The sequence below is a fragment of the Lampetra fluviatilis genome, unplaced genomic scaffold (genome assembly GCF_964198595.1).
Source record: "Lampetra fluviatilis unplaced genomic scaffold, kcLamFluv1.1 SCAFFOLD_643, whole genome shotgun sequence".
NCBI lineage: Eukaryota > Metazoa > Chordata > Hyperoartia > Petromyzontiformes > Petromyzontidae > Lampetra > Lampetra fluviatilis.
Genome location: NW_027621835.1, coordinates 1,664 through 26,204, shown reverse-complemented (window position 1 = coordinate 26,204; position 24,541 = coordinate 1,664). Strand labels below are relative to the sequence as shown.

General features: G+C 50.1%; 1 protein-coding gene across 5 annotated transcripts in view; it reads left to right on the top strand.

Moving 5' to 3' along the window:
* Nucleotides 1-22,556, top strand: part of LOC144955766 (chemokine-like protein TAFA-5) — a 28,683-nt gene extending 6,127 nt beyond the window's left edge. For 2 of the 5 annotated variants that reach the window (XM_078885897.1, XM_078885898.1), the window contains exons 2-6: nt 16,750-18,012; nt 19,053-19,522; nt 21,082-21,231; nt 21,691-21,818; nt 22,094-22,556. In XM_078885897.1, the coding sequence (XP_078742023.1) occupies nt 19,435-19,522; nt 21,082-21,231; nt 21,691-21,818; nt 22,094-22,102 (375 nt within the window). In that variant the 5' untranslated portion in view covers nt 16,750-18,012; nt 19,053-19,434 and the 3' untranslated portion in view covers nt 22,103-22,556. Of the gene's footprint in view, nt 1-14,697; nt 14,728-16,749; nt 18,013-19,052; nt 19,523-21,081; nt 21,232-21,690; nt 21,819-22,093 lie in introns of those variants that run through there. The other 3 variants (XM_078885899.1, XM_078885901.1, XM_078885900.1) reach the window with 3 other exon arrangements.
* Nucleotides 22,557-24,541: the final 1,985 nt, after the last annotated feature.

Genomic DNA, 24,541 nt, shown 5'->3' with positions numbered 1-24,541 from the left:
ATAGACTCACACTGTCACTCATAGACTCACACTGTCACTTATAGACTCACACTGTCACTCATAGACTCACACTGTCACTCATAGACTCACACTGTCACCCATAGACTCACACTGTCACTCATAGACTCACACACTGTCACCCATAGACTCATACTGTCACTCATAGACGCACACTGTCACTCATAGACTCATACTGTCACTCATAGACTCACACACTGTCACCCATAGACTCATACTGTCACTCATAGACTCACACTGTCACTCATAGACTCATACTGTCACTCATAGACTCACACACTGTCACCCATAGACTCATACTGTCACTCATAGACTCACACTGTCACTCATAGACTCACACTGTCACCCATAGACTCACACTGACACTCATAGACTCACACTGTCACTCATAGACTCACACTGTCACCCATAGACTCACACTGTCACTCATAGACTCACACTGTCATCCATAGACTCACACTGTCACCCATAGACTCACACTGTCACCCATAGACTCACACTGTCACCCATAGACTCACACTGTCACTCATAGACTCACACTGTCACCCATAGACTCACACTGTCACCCATAGACTCACACTGTCACTCATAGACTCACACTGTCACCCATAGACTCACACTGCCACTCATAGACTCACACTGTCACTCATAGACTCACACTGTCACCCATAGACTCACACTGTCACCCATAGACTCACACTGTCACTCATAGACTCACACTGTCACTCATAGACTCACACTGTCACTCATAGACTCACACTGTCACTCGTAGACTCACATTGTCACTCAGACTCACACTGTCACCCATAGACTCACACTGTCACCCATAGACTCACACTGTCACTCATAGACTCACACTGTCACTCATAGACTCACACTGTCACCCATAGACTCACACTGTCACTCATAGACTCACACACTGTCACCCATAGACTCATACTGTCACTCATAGACGCACACTGTCACTCATAGACTCACACTGTCACTCATAGACTCACACACTGTCACCCATAGACTCATACTGTCACTCATAGACTCACACTGTCACTCATAGACTCATACTGTCACTCATAGACTCACACACTGTCACCCATAGACTCATACTGTCACTCATAGACTCACACTGTCACTCATAGACTCACACTGTCACCCATAGACTCACACTGACACTCATAGACTCACACTGTCACTCATAGACTCACACTGTCACCCATAGACTCACACTGTCACTCATAGACTCACACTGTCATCCATAGGCTCACACTGTCACCCATAGACTCACACTGTCACCCATAGACTCACACTGTCACCCATAGACTCACACTGTCACTCATAGACTCACACTGTCACCCATAGACTCACACTGTCACCCATAGACTCACACTGTCACTCATAGACTCACACTGTCACCCATAGACTCACACTGCCACTCATAGACTCACACTGTCACTCATAGACTCACACTGTCACCCATAGACTCACACTGTCACCCATAGACTCACACTGTCACTCATAGACTCACACTGTCACTCATAGACTCACACTGTCACTCATAGACTCACACTGTCACTCGTAGACTCACATTGTCACTCAGACTCACACTGTCACCCATAGAATCACACTGTCACCCATAGACTCACCCTGTCACTCATAGTCTCACACTGTCACTCATAGACTCACACTGTCACTCATAGACTCACACTGTCACTCATAGACTCACATTGTCACCCATAGACTCACCCAGTCACTCATAGACTCACTCTGACACTCATAGACTCATACTGTCACTCAAAGACTCACACTGTCACTCAGAGACTCACACTGTCACTCATAGACTCAAACTCTCACCCATAGACTCACACTGTCACCCATAGACTCACACTGTCACTCATAGACTCACACTGTCACCCATAGACTCACACTGTCACTCATAGACTCACACTGTCACTCATAGACTCAAACTCTCACCCATAGACTCACACTGTCACCCATAGACTCACAGTGTCACTGATAGACTCACACTGTCACGCATAGACTCACACTGTCACTCATAGACTCACACTGTCACTCATAGACTCACCCTGTCACTCATAGACTCACACTGTCACTCATAGACTCACACTGTCACTCATAGACTCACACTGTCACTCATAGACTCACACTGTCACCCATAGACTCACACTGTCACCCATAGACTCACACTGTCACTCATAGACTCACACTGTCACCCAGAGACTCACACTGTCACCCATAGACTCAAACTGTCACTCATAGACTCACACTGTCACTCATAGACTCACACTGTCACTCATAGACTCACACTGTCACTCATAGACTCACACTGTCACCCATAGACTCACACTGTCACTCATAGACTCGCACTGTCACCCATAGACTCACACTGTCACTCATAGACTCACACTGTCACCCATAGACTCACACTGTCACTCATAGACTCACACTGTCACTCATAGACTCACACACTGTCACCCATAGACTCACACTGTCACTCATAGACTCACACTGTCACCCATAGACTCACACTGTCACTCATAGACTCACACTGTCACCCATAGACTCACACTGTCACTCATAGACTCACGCTGTCACCCATAAACTCACACTGCCACCCATAGAATCACACTGTCACTCATAGACTCACACTGTCACTCGTAGACTCACACTGTCACTCATAGACTCACACTGTCACTCATAGACTCACGCTGTCACCCATAAACTCACACTGCCACCCATAGAATCACACTGTCACTCATAGACTCACACTGTCACTCGTAGACTCACACTGTCACTCATAGACTCACACTGTCACCCATAGAATCACACTGTCACCCATAGACTCACCCTGTCACTCATAGTCTCACACTGTCACTCATAGACTCACACTGTCACCCATAGACTCACACTGTCACTCATAGACTCACACTGTCACTCATAGACTCACACTGTCACCCATAGACTCACCCTGTCACTCATAGACTCACTCTGACACTCATAGACTCATACTGTCACTCATAGACTCACACTGTCACTCATAGACTCACACTGTCACTCATAGACTCAAACTCTCACCCATAGACTCACACTGTCACCCATAGACTCACACTGTCACTCATAGACTCACACTGTCACCCATAGACTCACACTGTCACTCATAGACTCACACTGTCACTCATAGACTCAAACTCTCACCCATAGACTCACACTGTCACCCATAGACTCACACTGTCACTCATAGACTCACACTGTCACCAATAGACTCACACTGACACTCATAGACTCACACTGTCACCCATAGACTCACACTGTCACTCATAGACTCACACTGTCACTCATAGACTCACACTGTCACTCATAGACTCACACTGTCACCCATAGACTCACACTGTCACTCATAGACTCACACACTGTCACCCATAGACTCATACTGTCACTCATAGACTCACACTGTCACTCATAGACTCACACTGTCACCCATAGACTCACACTGTCACGCATAGACTCACACTGTCACTCATAGACTCACACTGTCACTCATAGACTCACACTGTCACCCATAGACTCACACTGACACTCATAGACTCACACTGTCACCCATAGACTCACACTGTCACTCATAGACTCACACTGTCACTTATAGACTCACACTGTCACTCATAGACTCACACTGTCACTCATAGACTCACACTGTCACCCATAGACTCACACTGTCACTCATAGACTCACACACTGTCACCCATAGACTCATACTGTCACTCATAGACGCACACTGTCACTCATAGACTCACACTGTCACTCATAGACTCACACACTGTCACCCATAGACTCATACTGTCACTCATAGACTCACACTGTCACTCATAGACTCATACTGTCACTCATAGACTCACACACTGTCACCCATAGACTCATACTGTCACTCATAGACTCACACTGTCACTCATAGACTCACACTGTCACCCATAGACTCACACTGACACTCATAGACTCACACTGTCACTCATAGACTCACACTGTCACCCATAGACTCACACTGTCACTCATAGACTCACACTGTCATCCATAGACTCACACTGTCACCCATAGACTCACACTGTCACCCATAGACTCACACTGTCACTCATAGACTCACACTGTCACCCATAGACTCACACTGTCACCCATAGACTCACACTGTCACTCATAGACTCACACTGTCACCCATAGACTCACACTGTCACTCATAGACTCACACTGTCACCCATAGACTCGCACTGTCACCCATAGACTCGCACTGTCACTCATAGACTCACACTGTCACCCATAGACTCACACTGTCACTCATAGACTCACACTGTCACTCATAGACTCACACTGTCACTCATAGACTCACAATGTCACTCATAGACTCACACTGTCACCCATAGACTCACACTGTCACTCATAGACTCGCACTGTCACCCATAGACTCACACTGTCACTCATAGACTCACACTGTCACCCATAGACTCACACTGTCACTCATAGACTCACATTCTCACTCATAGACTCACACACTGTCACCCATAGACTCACACTGTCACTCATAGACTCACACTGTCACCCATAGACTCACACTGTCACTCATAGACTCACACTGTCACTCATAGACTCACACTGTCACCCATAGACTCACACTGTCACTCATAGACTCACGCTGTCACCCATAAACTCACACTGTCACCCATAGAATCACACTGTCACTCGTAGACTCACATTGTCACTCATAGACTCACACTGTCACCCATAGAATCACACTGTCACCCATAGACTCACCCTGTCACTCATAGTCTCACACTGTCACTCATAGACTCACACTGTCACTCATAGACTCACACTGTCACTCATAGACTCACATTGTCACCCATAGACTCACCCAGTCACTCATAGACTCACTCTGACACTCATAGACTCATACTGTCACTCAAAGACTCACACTGTCACTCAGAGACTCACACTGTCACTCATAGACTCAAACTCTCACCCATAGACTCACACTGTCACCCATAGACTCACACTGTCACTCATAGACTCACACTGTCACCCATAGACTCACACTGTCACTCATAGACTCACACTGTCACTCATAGACTCAAACTCTCACCCATAGACTCACACTGTCACCCATAGACTCACAGTGTCACTGATAGACTCACACTGTCACGCATAGACTCACACTGTCACTCATAGACTCACACTGTCACTCATAGACTCACACTGTCACTCATAGACTCACACTGTCACTCATAGACTCACACTGTCACTCATAGACTCACACTGTCACTCATAGACTCACACTGTCACCCATAGACTCACACTGTCACCCATAGACTCACACTGTCACTCATAGACTCACACTGTCACCCAGAGACTCACACTGTCACCCATAGACTCAAACTGTCACTCATAGACTCACACTGTCACTCATAGACTCACACTGTCACTCATAGACTCACACTGTCACTCATAGACTCACACTGTCACTCATAGACTCGCACTGTCACCCATAGACTCACACTGTCACTCATAGACTCACACTGTCACCCATAGACTCACACTGTCACTCATAGACTCACACTGTCACTCATAGACTCACACACTGTCACCCATAGACTCACACTGTCACTCATAGACTCACACTGTCACCCATAGACTCACACTGTCACTCATAGACTCACACTGTCACCCATAGACTCACACTGTCACTCATAGACTCACGCTGTCACCCATAAACTCACACTGCCACCCATAGAATCACACTGTCACTCATAGACTCACACTGTCACTCGTAGACTCACACTGTCACTCATAGACTCACACTGTCACTCATAGACTCACGCTGTCACCCATAAACTCACACTGCCACCCATAGAATCACACTGTCACTCATAGACTCACACTGTCACTCGTAGACTCACACTGTCACTCATAGACTCACACTGTCACCCATAGAATCACACTGTCACCCATAGACTCACCCTGTCACTCATAGTCTCACACTGTCACTCATAGACTCACACTGTCACCCATAGACTCACACTGTCACTCATAGACTCACACTGTCACTCATAGACTCACACTGTCACCCATAGACTCACCCTGTCACTCATAGACTCACTCTGACACTCTTAGACTCATACTGTCACTCATAGACTCACACTGTCACTCATAGACTCACACTGTCACTCATAGACTCAAACTCTCACCCATAGACTCACACTGTCACCCATATACTCACACTGTCACTCATAGACTCACACTGTCACCCATAGACTCACACTGTCACTCATAGACTCACACTGTCACTCATAGACTCAAACTCTCACCCATAGACTCACACTGTCACCCATAGACTCACACTGTCACTCATAGACTCACACTGTCACCAATAGACTCACACTGACACTCATAGACTCACACTGTCACCCATAGACTCACACTGTCACTCATAGACTCACACTGTCACTCATAGACTCACACTGTCACTCATAGACTCACACTGTCACTCATAGACTCACACTGTCACTCATAGACTCACACTGTCACCCATAGACTCACACTGTCACTCATAGACTCACACACTGTCACCCATAGACTCATACTGTCACTCATAGACTCACACTGTCACTCATAGACTCACACTGTCACCCATAGACTCACACTGTCACGCATAGACTCACACTGTCACTCATAGACTCACACTGTCACTCATAGACTCACACTGTCACCCATAGACTCACACTGACACTCATAGACTCACACTGTCACCCATAGACTCACACTGTCACTCATAGACTCACACTGTCACTTATAGACTCACACTGTCACTCATAGACTCACACTGTCACTCATAGACTCACACTGTCACCCATAGACTCACACTGTCACTCATAGACTCACACACTGTCACCCATAGACTCATACTGTCACTCATAGACTCACACTGTCACTCATAGACTCACACTGTCACTCATAGACTCACACACTGTCACCCATAGACTCATACTGTCACTCATAGACTCACACTGTCACTCATAGACTCATACTGTCACTCATAGACTCACACACTGTCACCCATAGACTCATACTGTCACTCATAGACTCACACTGTCACTCATAGACTCACACTGTCACTCATAGACTCACACTGTCACCCATAGACTCACACTGTCACTCATAGACTCACACTGTCACTCATAGACTCACACTGTCACTCATAGACTCACACTGTCACCCATAGACTCACACTGTCACCCATAGACTCACACTGTCACCCATAGACTCACACTGTCACTCATAGACTCACACTGTCACTCATAGACTCACACTGTCACTCATAGACTCACACTGTCACTCATAGACTCACACTGTCACTCATAGACTCACACTGTCACCCATAGACTCACACTGTCACCCATAGACTCACACTGACACTCATAGACTCACACTGTCACTCATAGACTCACACTGTCACCCATAGACTCACACTGACACTCATAGACTCACACTGACACCCATAAACTCACACTGACACCCATAGACTCACACTGTCACCCATAGACTCACACTGTCACCCATAGTCTCATACTGTCACTCATAGACTCACACTGTCACCCATAGACTCACACTGTCACCCATAGACTCACACTGTCACCCATAGACTCACACTGTCACTCATAGACTCACATTGTCACCCATAGACTCACCCAGTCACTCATAGACTCACTCTGACACTCATAGACTCATACTGTCACTCAAAGACTCACACTGTCACTCAGAGACTCACACTGTCACTCATAGACTCAAACTCTCACCCATAGACTCACACTGTCACCCATAGACTCACACTGTCACTCATAGACTCACACTGTCACCCATAGACTCACACTGTCACTCATAGACTCACACTGTCACTCATAGACTCAAACTCTCACCCATAGACTCACACTGTCACCCATAGACTCACAGTGTCACTGATAGACTCACACTGTCACGCATAGACTCACACTGTCACTCATAGACTCACACTGTCACTCATAGACTCACCCTGTCACTCATAGACTCACACTGTCACTCATAGACTCACACTGTCACTCATAGACTCACACTGTCACTCATAGACTCACACTGTCACCCATAGACTCACACTGTCACCCATAGACTCACACTGTCACTCATAGACTCACACTGTCACCCAGAGACTCACACTGTCACCCATAGACTCAAACTGTCACTCATAGACTCACACTGTCACTCATAGACTCACACTGTCACTCATAGACTCACACTGTCACTCATAGACTCACACTGTCACCCATAGACTCACACTGTCACTCATAGACTCGCACTGTCACCCATAGACTCACACTGTCACTCATAGACTCACACTGTCACCCATAGACTCACACTGTCACTCATAGACTCACACTGTCACTCATAGACTCACACACTGTCACCCATAGACTCACACTGTCACTCATAGACTCACACTGTCACCCATAGACTCACACTGTCACTCATAGACTCACACTGTCACCCATAGACTCACACTGTCACTCATAGACTCACGCTGTCACCCATAAACTCACACTGCCACCCATAGAATCACACTGTCACTCATAGACTCACACTGTCACTCGTAGACTCACACTGTCACTCATAGACTCACACTGTCACTCATAGACTCACGCTGTCACCCATAAACTCACACTGCCACCCATAGAATCACACTGTCACTCATAGACTCACACTGTCACTCGTAGACTCACACTGTCACTCATAGACTCACACTGTCACCCATAGAATCACACTGTCACCCATAGACTCACCCTGTCACTCATAGTCTCACACTGTCACTCATAGACTCACACTGTCACCCATAGACTCACACTGTCACTCATAGACTCACACTGTCACTCATAGACTCACACTGTCACCCATAGACTCACCCTGTCACTCATAGACTCACTCTGACACTCATAGACTCATACTGTCACTCATAGACTCACACTGTCACTCATAGACTCACACTGTCACTCATAGACTCAAACTCTCACCCATAGACTCACACTGTCACCCATAGACTCACACTGTCACTCATAGACTCACACTGTCACCCATAGACTCACACTGTCACTCATAGACTCACACTGTCACTCATAGACTCAAACTCTCACCCATAGACTCACACTGTCACCCATAGACTCACACTGTCACTCATAGACTCACACTGTCACCAATAGACTCACACTGACACTCATAGACTCACACTGTCACCCATAGACTCACACTGTCACTCATAGACTCACACTGTCACTCATAGACTCACACTGTCACTCATAGACTCACACTGTCACTCATAGACTCACACTGTCACTCATAGACTCACACTGTCACCCATAGACTCACACTGTCACTCATAGACTCACACACTGTCACCCATAGACTCATACTGTCACTCATAGACTCACACTGTCACTCATAGACTCACACTGTCACCCATAGACTCACACTGTCACGCATAGACTCACACTGTCACTCATAGACTCACACTGTCACTCATAGACTCACACTGTCACCCATAGACTCACACTGACACTCATAGACTCACACTGTCACCCATAGACTCACACTGTCACTCATAGACTCACACTGTCACTTATAGACTCACACTGTCACTCATAGACTCACACTGTCACTCATAGACTCACACTGTCACCCATAGACTCACACTGTCACTCATAGACTCACACACTGTCACCCATAGACTCATACTGTCACTCATAGACGCACACTGTCACTCATAGACTCACACTGTCACTCATAGACTCACACACTGTCACCCATAGACTCATACTGTCACTCATAGACTCACACTGTCACTCATAGACTCATACTGTCACTCATAGACTCACACACTGTCACCCATAGACTCATACTGTCACTCATAGACTCACACTGTCACTCATAGACTCACACTGTCACCCATAGACTCACACTGACACTCATAGACTCACACTGTCACTCATAGACTCACACTGTCACCCATAGACTCACACTGTCACTCATAGACTCACACTGTCATCCATAGACTCACACTGTCACCCATAGACTCACACTGTCACCCATAGACTCACACTGTCACCCATAGACTCACACTGTCACTCATAGACTCACACTGTCACCCATAGACTCACACTGTCACCCATAGACTCACACTGTCACTCATAGACTCACACTGTCACCCATAGACTCACACTGTCACTCATAGACTCACACTGTCACCCATAGACTCGCACTGTCACCCATAGACTCGCACTGTCACTCATAGACTCACACTGTCACCCATAGACTCACACTGTCACTCATAGACTCACACTGTCACTCATAGACTCACACTGTCACTCATAGACTCACAATGTCACTCATAGACTCACACTGTCACCCATAGACTCACACTGTCACTCATAGACTCGCACTGTCACCCATAGACTCACACTGTCACTCATAGACTCACACTGTCACCCATAGACTCACACTGTCACTCATAGACTCACACTGTCACTCATAGACTCACACACTGTCACCCATAGACTCACACTGTCACTCATAGACTCACACTGTCACCCATAGACTCACACTGTCACTCATAGACTCACACTGTCACTCATAGACTCACACTGTCACCCATAGACTCACACTGTCACTCATAGACTCACGCTGTCACCCATAAACTCACACTGTCACCCATAGAATCACACTGTCACTCGTAGACTCACATTGTCACTCATAGACTCACACTGTCACCCATAGAATCACACTGTCACCCATAGACTCACCCTGTCACTCATAGTCTCACACTGTCACTCATAGACTCACACTGTCACTCATAGACTCACACTGTCACTCATAGACTCACATTGTCACCCATAGACTCACCCAGTCACTCATAGACTCACTCTGACACTCATAGACTCATACTGTCACTCAAAGACTCACACTGTCACTCAGAGACTCACACTGTCACTCATAGACTCAAACTCTCACCCATAGACTCACACTGTCACCCATAGACTCACACTGTCACTCATAGACTCACACTGTCACCCATAGACTCACACTGTCACTCATAGACTCACACTGTCACTCATAGACTCAAACTCTCACCCATAGACTCACACTGTCACCCATAGACTCACAGTGTCACTGATAGACTCACACTGTCACGCATAGACTCACACTGTCACTCATAGACTCACACTGTCACTCATAGACTCACACTGTCACTCATAGACTCACACTGTCACTCATAGACTCACACTGTCACTCATAGACTCACACTGTCACTCATAGACTCACACTGTCACCCATAGACTCACACTGTCACCCATAGACTCACACTGTCACTCATAGACTCACACTGTCACCCAGAGACTCACACTGTCACCCATAGACTCAAACTGTCACTCATAGACTCACACTGTCACTCATAGACTCACACTGTCACTCATAGACTCACACTGTCACTCATAGACTCACACTGTCACTCATAGACTCGCACTGTCACCCATAGACTCACACTGTCACTCATAGACTCACACTGTCACCCATAGACTCACACTGTCACTCATAGACTCACACTGTCACTCATAGACTCACACACTGTCACCCATAGACTCACACTGTCACTCATAGACTCACACTGTCACCCATAGACTCACACTGTCACTCATAGACTCACACTGTCACCCATAGACTCACACTGTCACTCATAGACTCACGCTGTCACCCATAAACTCACACTGCCACCCATAGAATCACACTGTCACTCATAGACTCACACTGTCACTCGTAGACTCACACTGTCACTCATAGACTCACACTGTCACCCATAGAATCACACTGTCACCCATAGACTCACCCTGTCACTCATAGTCTCACACTGTCACTCATAGACTCACACTGTCACCCATAGACTCACACTGTCACTCATAGACTCACACTGTCACTCATAGACTCACACTGTCACCCATAGACTCACCCTGTCACTCATAGACTCACTCTGACACTCATAGACTCATACTGTCACTCATAGACTCACACTGTCACTCATAGACTCACACTGTCACTCATAGACTCAAACTCTCACCCATAGACTCACACTGTCACCCATATACTCACACTGTCACTCATAGACTCACACTGTCACCCATAGACTCACACTGTCACTCATAGACTCACACTGTCACTCATAGACTCAAACTCTCACCCATAGACTCACACTGTCACCCATAGACTCACACTGTCACTCATAGACTCACACTGTCACCAATAGACTCACACTGACACTCATAGACTCACACTGTCACCCATAGACTCACACTGTCACTCATAGACTCACACTGTCACTCATAGACTCACACTGTCACTCATAGACTCACACTGTCACTCATAGACTCACACTGTCACTCATAGACTCACACTGTCACCCATAGACTCACACTGTCACTCATAGACTCACACACTGTCACCCATAGACTCATACTGTCACTCATAGACTCACACTGTCACTCATAGACTCACACTGTCACCCATAGACTCACACTGTCACGCATAGACTCACACTGTCACTCATAGACTCACACTGTCACTCATAGACTCACACTGTCACCCATAGACTCACACTGACACTCATAGACTCACACTGTCACCCATAGACTCACACTGTCACTCATAGACTCACACTGTCACTTATAGACTCACACTGTCACTCATAGACTCACACTGTCACTCATAGACTCACACTGTCACCCATAGACTCACACTGTCACTCATAGACTCACACACTGTCACCCATAGACTCATACTGTCACTCATAGACTCACACTGTCACTCATAGACTCACACTGTCACTCATAGACTCACACACTGTCACCCATAGACTCATACTGTCACTCATAGACTCACACTGTCACTCATAGACTCATACTGTCACTCATAGACTCACACACTGTCACCCATAGACTCATACTGTCACTCATAGACTCACACTGTCACTCATAGACTCACACTGTCACTCATAGACTCACACTGTCACCCATAGACTCACACTGTCACTCATAGACTCACACTGTCACTCATAGACTCACACTGTCACTCATAGACTCACACTGTCACCCATAGACTCACACTGTCACCCATAGACTCACACTGTCACCCATAGACTCACACTGTCACTCATAGACTCACACTGTCACTCATAGACTCACACTGTCACTCATAGACTCACACTGTCACTCATAGACTCACACTGTCACTCATAGACTCACACTGTCACCCATAGACTCACACTGTCACCCATAGACTCACACTGACACTCATAGACTCACACTGTCACTCATAGACTCACACTGTCACCCATAGACTCACACTGACACTCATAGACTCACACTGACACCCATAAACTCACACTGACACCCATAGACTCACACTGTCACCCATAGACTCACACTGTCACCCATAGTCTCATACTGTCACTCATAGACTCACACTGTCACCCATAGACTCACACTGTCACCCATAGACTCACACTGTCACCCATAGACTCACACTGTCACTCATATACTCAGACTGTCACCCATAGACTCACACTGTCACCCATAGACTCACACTGTCACGCATAGACTCACACTGTCACTCATAGACTCACACTGTCACTCATAGACTCACACTGTCACTCATAGACTCACACTGTCAATCATAGACTCACACTGTCACCCATAGACTCACACTGTCAATCATAGACTCACACTGTCACTCATAGACTCACACTGACACTCATAGACTCAACACTGTCACCCATAGACTCACACTGTCACTCATAGACTCACACTGTCACCCATAGACTCAAACTGTCACTCATAGACTCACACTGTCACTCATAGACTCACACTGTCAATCATAGACTCACACTGTCACTCATAGACTCACACTGTCACTCATAGACTCACACACTGTCACCCATAGACTCACTCTGTCACTCATAGACTCACACTGTCACTCATACACTCACACTCTCACCCACTCACCCAGTCACCCACTCACTCACCCAGCCACCCACTCACTCACCCAACCACCCACCCACTCACTCACCCAGCCACCCACTCACTCACCCAGTCACCCACTCACTCACCCACTCACTCACCCAGCCACCCACTCACTCACCCAGCCACCCACTCACCCACTCACTCACCCACTCACTCACCCAGTCACCCACCCACTCACTCACCCACCCACACCACAGTAGGCACTATGCCTAAGGCCTACGAGAGGAAATCAAATGGCTGACCATGTTGTTTTTCGTTTGCCTGATAACAAAAATGTAACCAAGATATCATCTCCAAATATTTTTCGGCTATCCTAGGTTCGTTTTTCTTTCTCCTCTTGCAAATAATTTCAAACGAAATCCGCTTATCCCCGTCGCACCACACGTGCCAGCACTCTCCCGCGTGTCGCGTTGGCGGCACAACAGACTGGGATAATAATGACACGTTGGCAGTGGTAACGAGGTCTTGGGGGCCTGGACCCAGACTCCGCGTGAGAAGCCAGCGGAGTGACGGCGGCGGTGACACGGGGCAGCAGCCAGTCCCGACTTGTGGAAAGTTATCACCGAAGGTCCTGCAGAACCAGAAGTGCCGAGGGACTACGAGAATCCAAATCCACCACCATCTCACCACCATCAGCATTGACACCACCACCACCATCTCACCATCAGCATTGACACCACCATCACCACCATCTCACCATCACCATTGACACCACCATCAGCATTGACACCACCACCACCATCTCACCATCAGCATTGACACCACCACCATCTCACCATCAGCATTGACACCACCACCACCATCTCACCATCAGCATTAACACCACCACCACCACCATCAGCATTGACACCACCATCACCACCATCTCACCATCACCATTGACACCACCATCAGCATTGACACCACCACCACCATCTCACCATCAGCATTGACACCACCACCACCATCACCACCATCTCACCACCTCCATCTCACCACCATCAGCATTGACACCACCACCACCATCTCACCATCAGCATTGACACCACCATCACCACCATCTCACCATCACCATTGACACCACCACCACCATCTCATCATCAGCATTGACACCACCACCACCATCTCATCATCAGCATTGACACCACCATCACCACCATCTCACCATCACCATTGACACCACCATCAGCATTGACACCACCACCACCATCTCACCATCAGCATTGACACCACCACCACCATCACCACCATCTCACCATCACCATTGACACCACCATCAGCATTGACACCACCACCACCACCATCTCACCATCAGCATTAACACCACCACCACCACCATCTCACCATCAGCAATAACACCACCACCACCATCTCACCATCAGTAATAACACCACCACCACCACCATCTCACCATCAGCAATAACACCACCACCACTATCTCACCATCAGTATTAACACCACCACCACCACCATCTCACCATCAGCATTAACACCACCACCTCTCCCACCACCACCATCTCATCATCAGCATTGACACCACCACCACCATCTCATCATCAGCATTGTCACCACCACCACCACCATCTCATTATCAGCATTGACACCACCACCATCTCATCATCAGCATTGACACCACCACCACCATCTCATCATCAGAATTAACACCACCACCATCTCATCATCAGCATTGACACCACCATCAGCATTGACACCACCACCATCTCATCATCAGCATTGACACCACCACCACCATCTCATCATCAGAATTAACACCACCACCACCACCATCTCATCATCAGCATTGACACCACCACCACCATCTTCAGCATTAACACCACCACCACCACCACCATCTCACCATCAGCATTAACACCACCACCACCACCACCATCTCACCATCAGCATTAACACCACCACCACCATCATCAGCATTAACACCAGCACCACCACCATCTCACCAGCATTAACACCACCACCATCACCATCTCACCATCAGCATTAACACCACCACCATCTCACCATCAGCATTAACACCACCACCTTCATCTCACCATCACCATCTTCACCATAATCACCACCCTCTTCATTACATCGCCATCATCATCATCATCATCACCACCACCAACGTTACAATCATCACCGTCACCATCATCACTCCCACCATCACGTCCACCACCACCACCATCATCAATAACTCCGATGAGCGTGGTTGGCTACGTACGGTGCGAAAGAAGTGCAGCATGAATACATCGTCATCTCCACCATTACCACCACCATCATCTCTTCCACCACCACCATCACCACCACCACCACCACCACTGTCACAACAATCTCCACCACCATCACCACCACCATCATCTCTTCCACCACCATCACCACCACCACCACCACTGTCACAACAATCTCCACCACCATCTCCACCACCACCATCTCCACCACCACCAACTCCACCACCACTGTCACAACAATCTCCACCACCATCTCCACCACCACCACCACCACCACCACCAACTCCACCACCACTGTCACAGCAATCTCCACCACCATCTTCCCTCGCTGGCGCCGTCTCTGGGCCTCATGCTGTGCTCTGGGGATCGCTCTGCGATTCCAGTTGGTGCTTTGTCCGACCAGATCGCACCCGAATCGTACCGGGCACCGGACCGGATCGGATTGTACCGAGGCCCAGACCGGGTCGCACCAGGAACCAGACCGGATTGGACTGGGAGCCGGACTGGATCACACCGGGCACTGTAACGGATCCTACTGGAGACTGGATTGTGCCGGGGACCAGATCGGATTACACCGGGAACTGGGCCGGATTCTACCAGGGACCGGACTGGATTTGATCGCACCGGGACGAGAGCGGATCGCACGCCAGACCGGACCGGATCACACTGGTGACCCGACAGAATAGCACTGGGCACGAGACCGGATCGCACCAGGGTAGAGACCGGATTGTATCCAGCGACTGGACCGGATTGGATTTCACCATACCAGGGATCAGATCGGACCTGTTCGGATTTTACCACGGACCGGATTGGATTGCACCGGGCACTGGATCTGATTGGAGAGAGCAGAGAGTCGCACCCAGGATCGGATGGACTCGAGCTGGTTTGGAGATATTGGACCAGAAATTCGGATCGGAGAGGATTTGCCGAATCGGAGACGGTTTTCCATGCCAGATGGTCGCCCGACTCGTAGCATGGCCAACCAACCAGTCACCCGGATGTCCAGTGATCCAGTTAGTCACCGGGCTAGTCACCCTCCCGGACAGTAGCCCGTCCAATTTGTCACTCACCCACCTAGTCATCTAGCCAACCACCCGCCCAGCTAGTCACACATTTAGTCATCGACTAAGTCACCCACCCAGCCAGTTATACGTTGAGTCATCCATTTAATGACCCAGCCACTTAGTCACCCATTTAATCGTCTGCTTGGCCACCCGCCGGCATTAACCCAGCTAGTCACCCACCAGCCATTGCCATGGTTAAGTCACCCAGTTAGCCAACTCCCAACCGAGTCACCCACCCAAGCTAGTCGCCCGGCGAGTCGCCCTGCGAACGGGCGGAGCGGCGGCGCTGGAGAATTGGCACGCGGTGGTGCCGGTCGGCAGTGCCGGGGGGGGGGGGGGGGGGGCAGTCACCGGGCGGTGGCGCCGATCCTTGGTGAGAAGCCGGGGAGAGCCGCGGGCAGCGCATTCTGCAACTCGGAACGATCCGCCCGTCGCTCCGGAAGATCGGTTTCGTCCCCCCCCCCACCCCCGTGAGCTGGTGGTGTGGGCAAGGCTGAGAGAGCGGCGGTAGCAGCGGCGGCCAGCAGCTGGGCTCCACCACCACCTCCACTACCGCCGAGTCCGAGTTGCTGCTGGGTTGAGGTGGGCCAAGAGAGAGTTGGGGAGTAGCAGGGACATCGCCACTTAGAAGGATGACCATCCACTGCCATGATCATCGTTGTCGTCGTCATCATCATCAACATCATCGGCATCATCATCGTCGTCGTCTTCATCAACATCATCATCGTTGTCATCAACATCGTCATCGTCGTCGTCATCATCATCGTCGTCGTCGTCATCATCATCGTCATCATCATCAACATGATCGTCATCGTTATCATCATCATCGTCTTCATCAACATCGTTGTCGTCATCATCATCATCGTCATTATTTTTATTATCATCGTTTCCACTTTGAAGAATAACCATCCAACACCTCCATCGTCATCGTCAACAATATTAGTGGACGTCAAGTAATATTCCGCACCTCTGATTGGTGCGGTTGGCTACGTACGGTGCAAAAGAAGTTCAACGTACACACACAAATAACGTAACAGTATTCATCCAGGAGATCGTAAGGAGCCATCGACTAATTGCCGATGCTTTTGGAATAAGCTGCAGTAGGACTGTTCAGTAGGACTATTCAGTAGGACTACCCAGTAGGATTACCCAGTAGGATTACCCAGTAGGATTACTCAGTAGATTTACTCAGTAGGATTACCCAGTAGGATTACTCAGTAGGATTACTCAGTAGGACTACCCAGTAGGACTATCTGTTAGGACTATCTGGAGGGTACCTAATGCCCATGCAAGATTCTCTCAGCTGGAAGAGAATTGCCAACTTGTGTGGTGTGTGTGGTGTGTGTGGTGTGTGTGGTGTGTGTGGTGTGTGTGTGCGTGTGGTGTGTGTGTGCGTGTGGTGTGTGTGTGTGGTTCGTGTGTGGTGTGTGTGGTGTGTGTGTGTGGTTCGTGTGTGGTGTGTGTGGTGTGTATGTGCGTGTGGTGTGTGTGTGTGGTGTGTGTGGTGTGTGTGGTGTGTGGGTGGTGTGTGTGGTGTGTGTGTGTGGTTCGTGTGTGGTGTGTGTGGTGTGTATGTGCGTGTGGTGTGTGTGTGTGGTGTGTGTGGTGTGTGTGGTGTGTAGGTGGTGTTTGTGGTGTGTGGATTTCCACCAGCAGGTCTGGTCCATGTAGGAATGAGAGGCGCGTGAGGACCGCTGGACTTCTGGAGGTTGTTGTGGAGTCCCAGCAGAGATCCTCTTGAGGAACCCCAAAGGCCTTAGTGGTGATGCTGCTGCTGCTGCTGAACAATGCTCAGACTATGAAAGGTTGCTACTAAGGGACCTGTCGACTCACAGAGAACCTGTGGACCTGCTTGAGTGACCAGTCGGGTCACAGCCCACGAGACCTGTGGACTGCCAGAGAACCTGTGGACCCGCTGGAGTGAGGGTCGGGTCACAGTCCACGAGAGCTGTGGACTCTCTATGAGACTCTCACCCCTCCAAGTCTGCCGTGAGAGTGCCCGCGATGTCTCCTCGCTGTGCCTGCTGCCTTCTCCTGTCCGCAACCATCTCTGCCATCATCTTCTGTATCGGCCTCCGTCTCCTGCGAGAAGGTGAGGGTTACACCACGTCACCCTGACAGTGGCGATGGTGATGATGTTGATGATGCTCCTGATGGTGCTGACGGTAGTGGTGATGTTGATAATGCTCATGATGTTGCTGTTGGTGGTGTAGAGAAGTTCCCACGGACGTACTCGGAGACGGAGGTAAGTTAAGGGCTTCCGCCAGGGTTTATTAAAGCTGTTACAATATTACACAGCAGGGTACACAACTCCCAGGGGCTAGGGGTCCTACTCTGAGTCCGGGTCCCTGCCGGCTAGCTCCGGTCTCTCTCTCTCGTGTCGGATCGTGGACTCTGCCGACTCCACCGAGCGGAGAGAGAAGCACCTCTACGGCTACCACCGGCTTCTCCCCAGACTCACCACTCGATCCCTCTCTCTACCCCTGGTTCCCTCTTCACCCTGCTTACTCTACCCGTTCCCACAGTGACCCCGCTTACGTCACGGGGTCTCCCTTAAGTACCCTAGGAGACGTGACGTCATCGCACTGAACGGCACACCTGACGTCACGTCCCCATTTTACTCCTCTACAGTGGTATGGTGGTGATGTTGATGATCTTGATGATGCTTGTGATGATGTTAACGGTGGTGATGATGATGTTGATAATGCTTGTGATAGTGCTGATGGTATTGATGGTGCTGATGCTGATGATGCTCGTGATGGTGGTGATGGTAGTGATGGTGATCATGTTGATGATGCTCGTGATGGTAGTGATGGTGATGATGTTGATGATGTTCGTGATGGTGCTGACGGTGGTGATGGTGTATGATGTTTTTGATGGTGGTGTTGATGTAGATGGTGGTGGTGTTGGTGTTGTTGATGGTGGTGTTGATGTAGATGGTGGTGTTGTTGATGTAGATGGTGGTGTTGTTGTAGATGTTGTTGATGGTGGTGTTGTTGATGTAGATAGTGTTGGTATTGTTGATGTTGTTGATGGTGGTGGTGTTGATGTAGATGGTGGTGTTGTTGATGTAGATGGTGGTGTTGTTGATGTTGTTGATGGTGGTGTTGTTGATGTAGATAGTGCTGGAGTTGTTGACGGTGTTGATGGTGGTTGTGCTGATGTAGATGGTGGTGTTGTTGATGTTGTTGATGGTGGTCTTGTTGATGTAGATGGTGGTGTTGGTGTTGTTGATGTTGTTGATGTTGATGGTGTTGTTGATTTTGATGGTGGTGGTGTTGCTGTAGATGGTGGTGGTGTTGTTTACGATGGTGTTGTTGTAGATGGTGGTGGTGTTGTTGACGATGGTGGTGGTGGTGGTGTTGTTGACGATGGTGGTGGTGTTGTTGTAGATGGTGGTGGTGTTGTTGACGATGGTGGTGGTGTTGTTGACGACGGTGGTGGTGTTGTTGACGATGGTGGTGGTGTTGTTGACGATGGTGGTGGTGTTGTTGACGACGTTGGTGGTGTTGTTGACGATGGTGGTGGTGTTGTTGACGATGGTGGTGGTGTTGTTGACGATGGTGGTGGTGTTGATGTAGATGGTGGTGGTGTTGTTGACGATGGTGGTGGTGTTGTTGACGATGGTGGCGATGGTGGTGGTGGTTGCAGGCCAGCTGGCGGTGGGCACGTGCGAGGTGGTGACGCTGTCGCACGAGGAGGTGGAGTCGCGCCGCGCCGTCTCCACGCAGACGGCGCGCTGCGCTTGCCGCCGGGGACAGGTGGCAGGCACCACGCTGGGGCAGCCGGCATGCGTGGACGGTGAGGCACGGCAAGGGGGGGGGGGGCACTAGGGAGACACGGGGAGACACGGGGGGGGGGGGGGGGACACGCGGACAGGGAAGGACATGGGGAGACGGGGGACACGGGGAGACACTCCACAGGGACACACATGGGGGACAGACACGGCGACATGGTGACACGGCAGGAGACATGGGGAGGACACGGTGACACGGTGAGACAGGGGGAGACGCACGCAGACACACAGCTCACATTGACCCTTAACCCCTATCCGTGCCCTTGCTCCAGATTTAAACCTTCAAAGTGAGCCCAGTCCCCAATACTCTGACCCCATTACTCCATCCCCACGTGAACCTGTGACCCTGTCCTCCCGTGATCCCACCCCCCGTGACCCCCCCCCCTGTGACCCCATTACCCCACCCCCACGTGACCCCATCCCCCCCGGGGTGCCCCCCCCCCCCCGCGGTGCCCACCCCCCAGCCCACGTGGTGCGCGTGCGTGCGTGGTGCGAGATGCGGCCGTGCGTGGCGGGAGAGCAGTGCCGCCCGCTGCGAGGCCGTGCCGGCTGGACCTGCAGCCGGCCTGGAGGGCGCCTCAAGACCACCACGGTGATGCCACCACCGCAACCACACGCAACCATGGCAACCACCACAACCAACGCACCCACCGCAACCGCTGCTGCAACCACCACCACCAAAACACCGAACACCACCAACACCACCACTGCAACCATCAACACAACCACTGCAACGACCACCATGAACGCAACCACCACCAACACCACCCCGTGTCTTTGCGTCTCTCGTGTCTAACCTCATGTCTCTGTGTATTACCTCGTGTCTCTGTGTCTCTGTGTGTCTAACCCTGTGTCTCTGTGTCTTAGGTGTCGTGACCTCGTGCGCCGGCACCACAGCACCTGCATGAGGAGCTCCGCGCCTCTCGCCAACCCGGTCGCCTCTGTCTGACGGCCGGCAGCCGCCCTCGACGTCGTTTCCATGGCGACCCGAGCGCCGGTCCAGGGAAGACGAAGGCAGCAGCGGTGACGATGATGACGACGACGATGATGATGATGATGAAGACCCCGAGGAGGATGGTGGAGGGTGGTGGTGGAGGATGTTGGTGCGATGTCATCGTCAACGGCATGGACGAGCAACTCAGAACCCACCACGCCTGTTGCCACGGCGATGATGGTGGCGATGATGGTGACGATGATGAGGATGGTGGAGGTTGTTGGAGGATGTTGGTTCGATGTCATCGTCAACGTCATGGACGAGCAACTCAGAACCCACCACGCCTGTTGCCAGGGCGATGGTGATGATGGCGATGATGGCGATGATGGCGATGATGATGGGGGTGATGGGGGTGATGGGGGTGATGATGATGGGGGTGAAGGGGGTGATGGGGTGATGGGGGTGATGATGATGGGGTGTGATGGGGGTGATGATGATGGCGATGATGATGCGGGTGATGATGGCGATGATGATGGGGGTGATGGGGGTGATGATGATGGGGGTGAAGGGGGTGATGGGGGTGATGATGATGGGGGTGATGATAGCGATGATGATGGGGGTGATGGGGGTGATGATGATGGGGGTGATGGGGTTGATGATGATGGGGGTGATGGGGGTGATGATGATGGGGGTGATGGGGGTGATGATGATGGGGGTGATGGGGGTGATGATGATGGGGGTGATGGGGGTGATGATGAAGGGGGTGATGGGTAAAGGTGCTAAGCTGGCGCCAAAAATGGAAGGGTTCATAATGGACGTGCCGCAAATTCACAGAGACCCACAGACTCACACAGAGACCCATAGACTCACACAGAGACCCACAGACTCACACAGAGACCCATAGACTCACACAGAGACCTATAGACTCACACAGAGACCCATAGACTTACACAGAGACCCATAGACTCACACAGAGACCTATAGACTCACACAGAGACCCATAGACTCACACAGAGACCAATAGACTCACACAGAGACCCACAGACTCACACAGAGACCTATAGACTCACACAGAGACCCATAGACGCACACAGAGACCCACAGACTCACACAGAGACCCATAGACTCACACAGAGACCCACAGACTCACACAGAGACCCATAGACTCACACAGTGACCCACAGACTCACACAGAGACCCATAGACTCACACAGAGACCCATAGACTCACACAGTGACCCACAGACTCACACAGTGACCCATAGACTCACAGAGACCCACAGACTCACACAGAGACCCATAGACTCACACAGAGACCCACAGACTCACACAGAGACCCATAGACTCACACAGTGACCCACAGACTCACACAGTGACCCATAGACTCACACAGAGACCCATAGACTCGCAGAGACCCATAGACTCACACAGAGACCCATAGATTCGCATAGAGACCCATAGACTCACACAGAGACCCACAGACTAACACAGAGACCCATAGACTCACACAGAGACCCATAGACTCACACAGAGACCCATAGACTCACACAGAGACCCATAGACTCACACAGAGACCCATAGACTCACACAGAGACCCATAGACTCACACAGAGACCCATAGACTCACACAGAGACCCACAGACTCGCACGGAGACCCATAGAGTCGCATAGAGACCCATAGACTCGCACGGAGACCCACAGACTCACACACAGAGACCCACAGACTCGCACAGGGACCCACAGACTCGCACGGAGACCCACAGACTCACACACAGAGACCCACAGACTCGCACAGAGACCCACAGACTCGCACGTAGACCCACAGACTCACACACAGAGACCCACAGACTCGCACAGAGACCCACAGACTCGCACAGAGACCCATAGACTCACACACAGAGACCCACAGACTCACACACAGAGACCCACATTGTGAACTCGCTGGGAGAGCGTGAGGGTGAGAGAGAGACACCCAGACCCATGAATCGAACCCAGCTATACCAGCCCAGCGGCTCTGGTACGGCCAATGTGAACCTTTTGAGCGTTTACGAGACAGAGAGAAAGAGGGAGGAGATGCCCTCGCACGGGAGTTGAACCCAGGAGCTCTGGAGTGGGGGGGGGGGGTCAGTGCCCAGAGCCTGCCTGGAGCCTCACGTCTCCATCCTTCCGGGTTGGCGCGGCTCTATCGACCCAGCAAACAGAGACCCATAGACTCATCACACAGAGACCCATAGACTCACTACACAGAGATCCATAGACTCACTACACAGAGACCAATTGACTCATCACATAAATACCTATAGACTCACTACACAGAGACCCATAGACTCACTACACAGAGACCCACAGACTCATCACTCAGAGACCCATAGACTTATCACA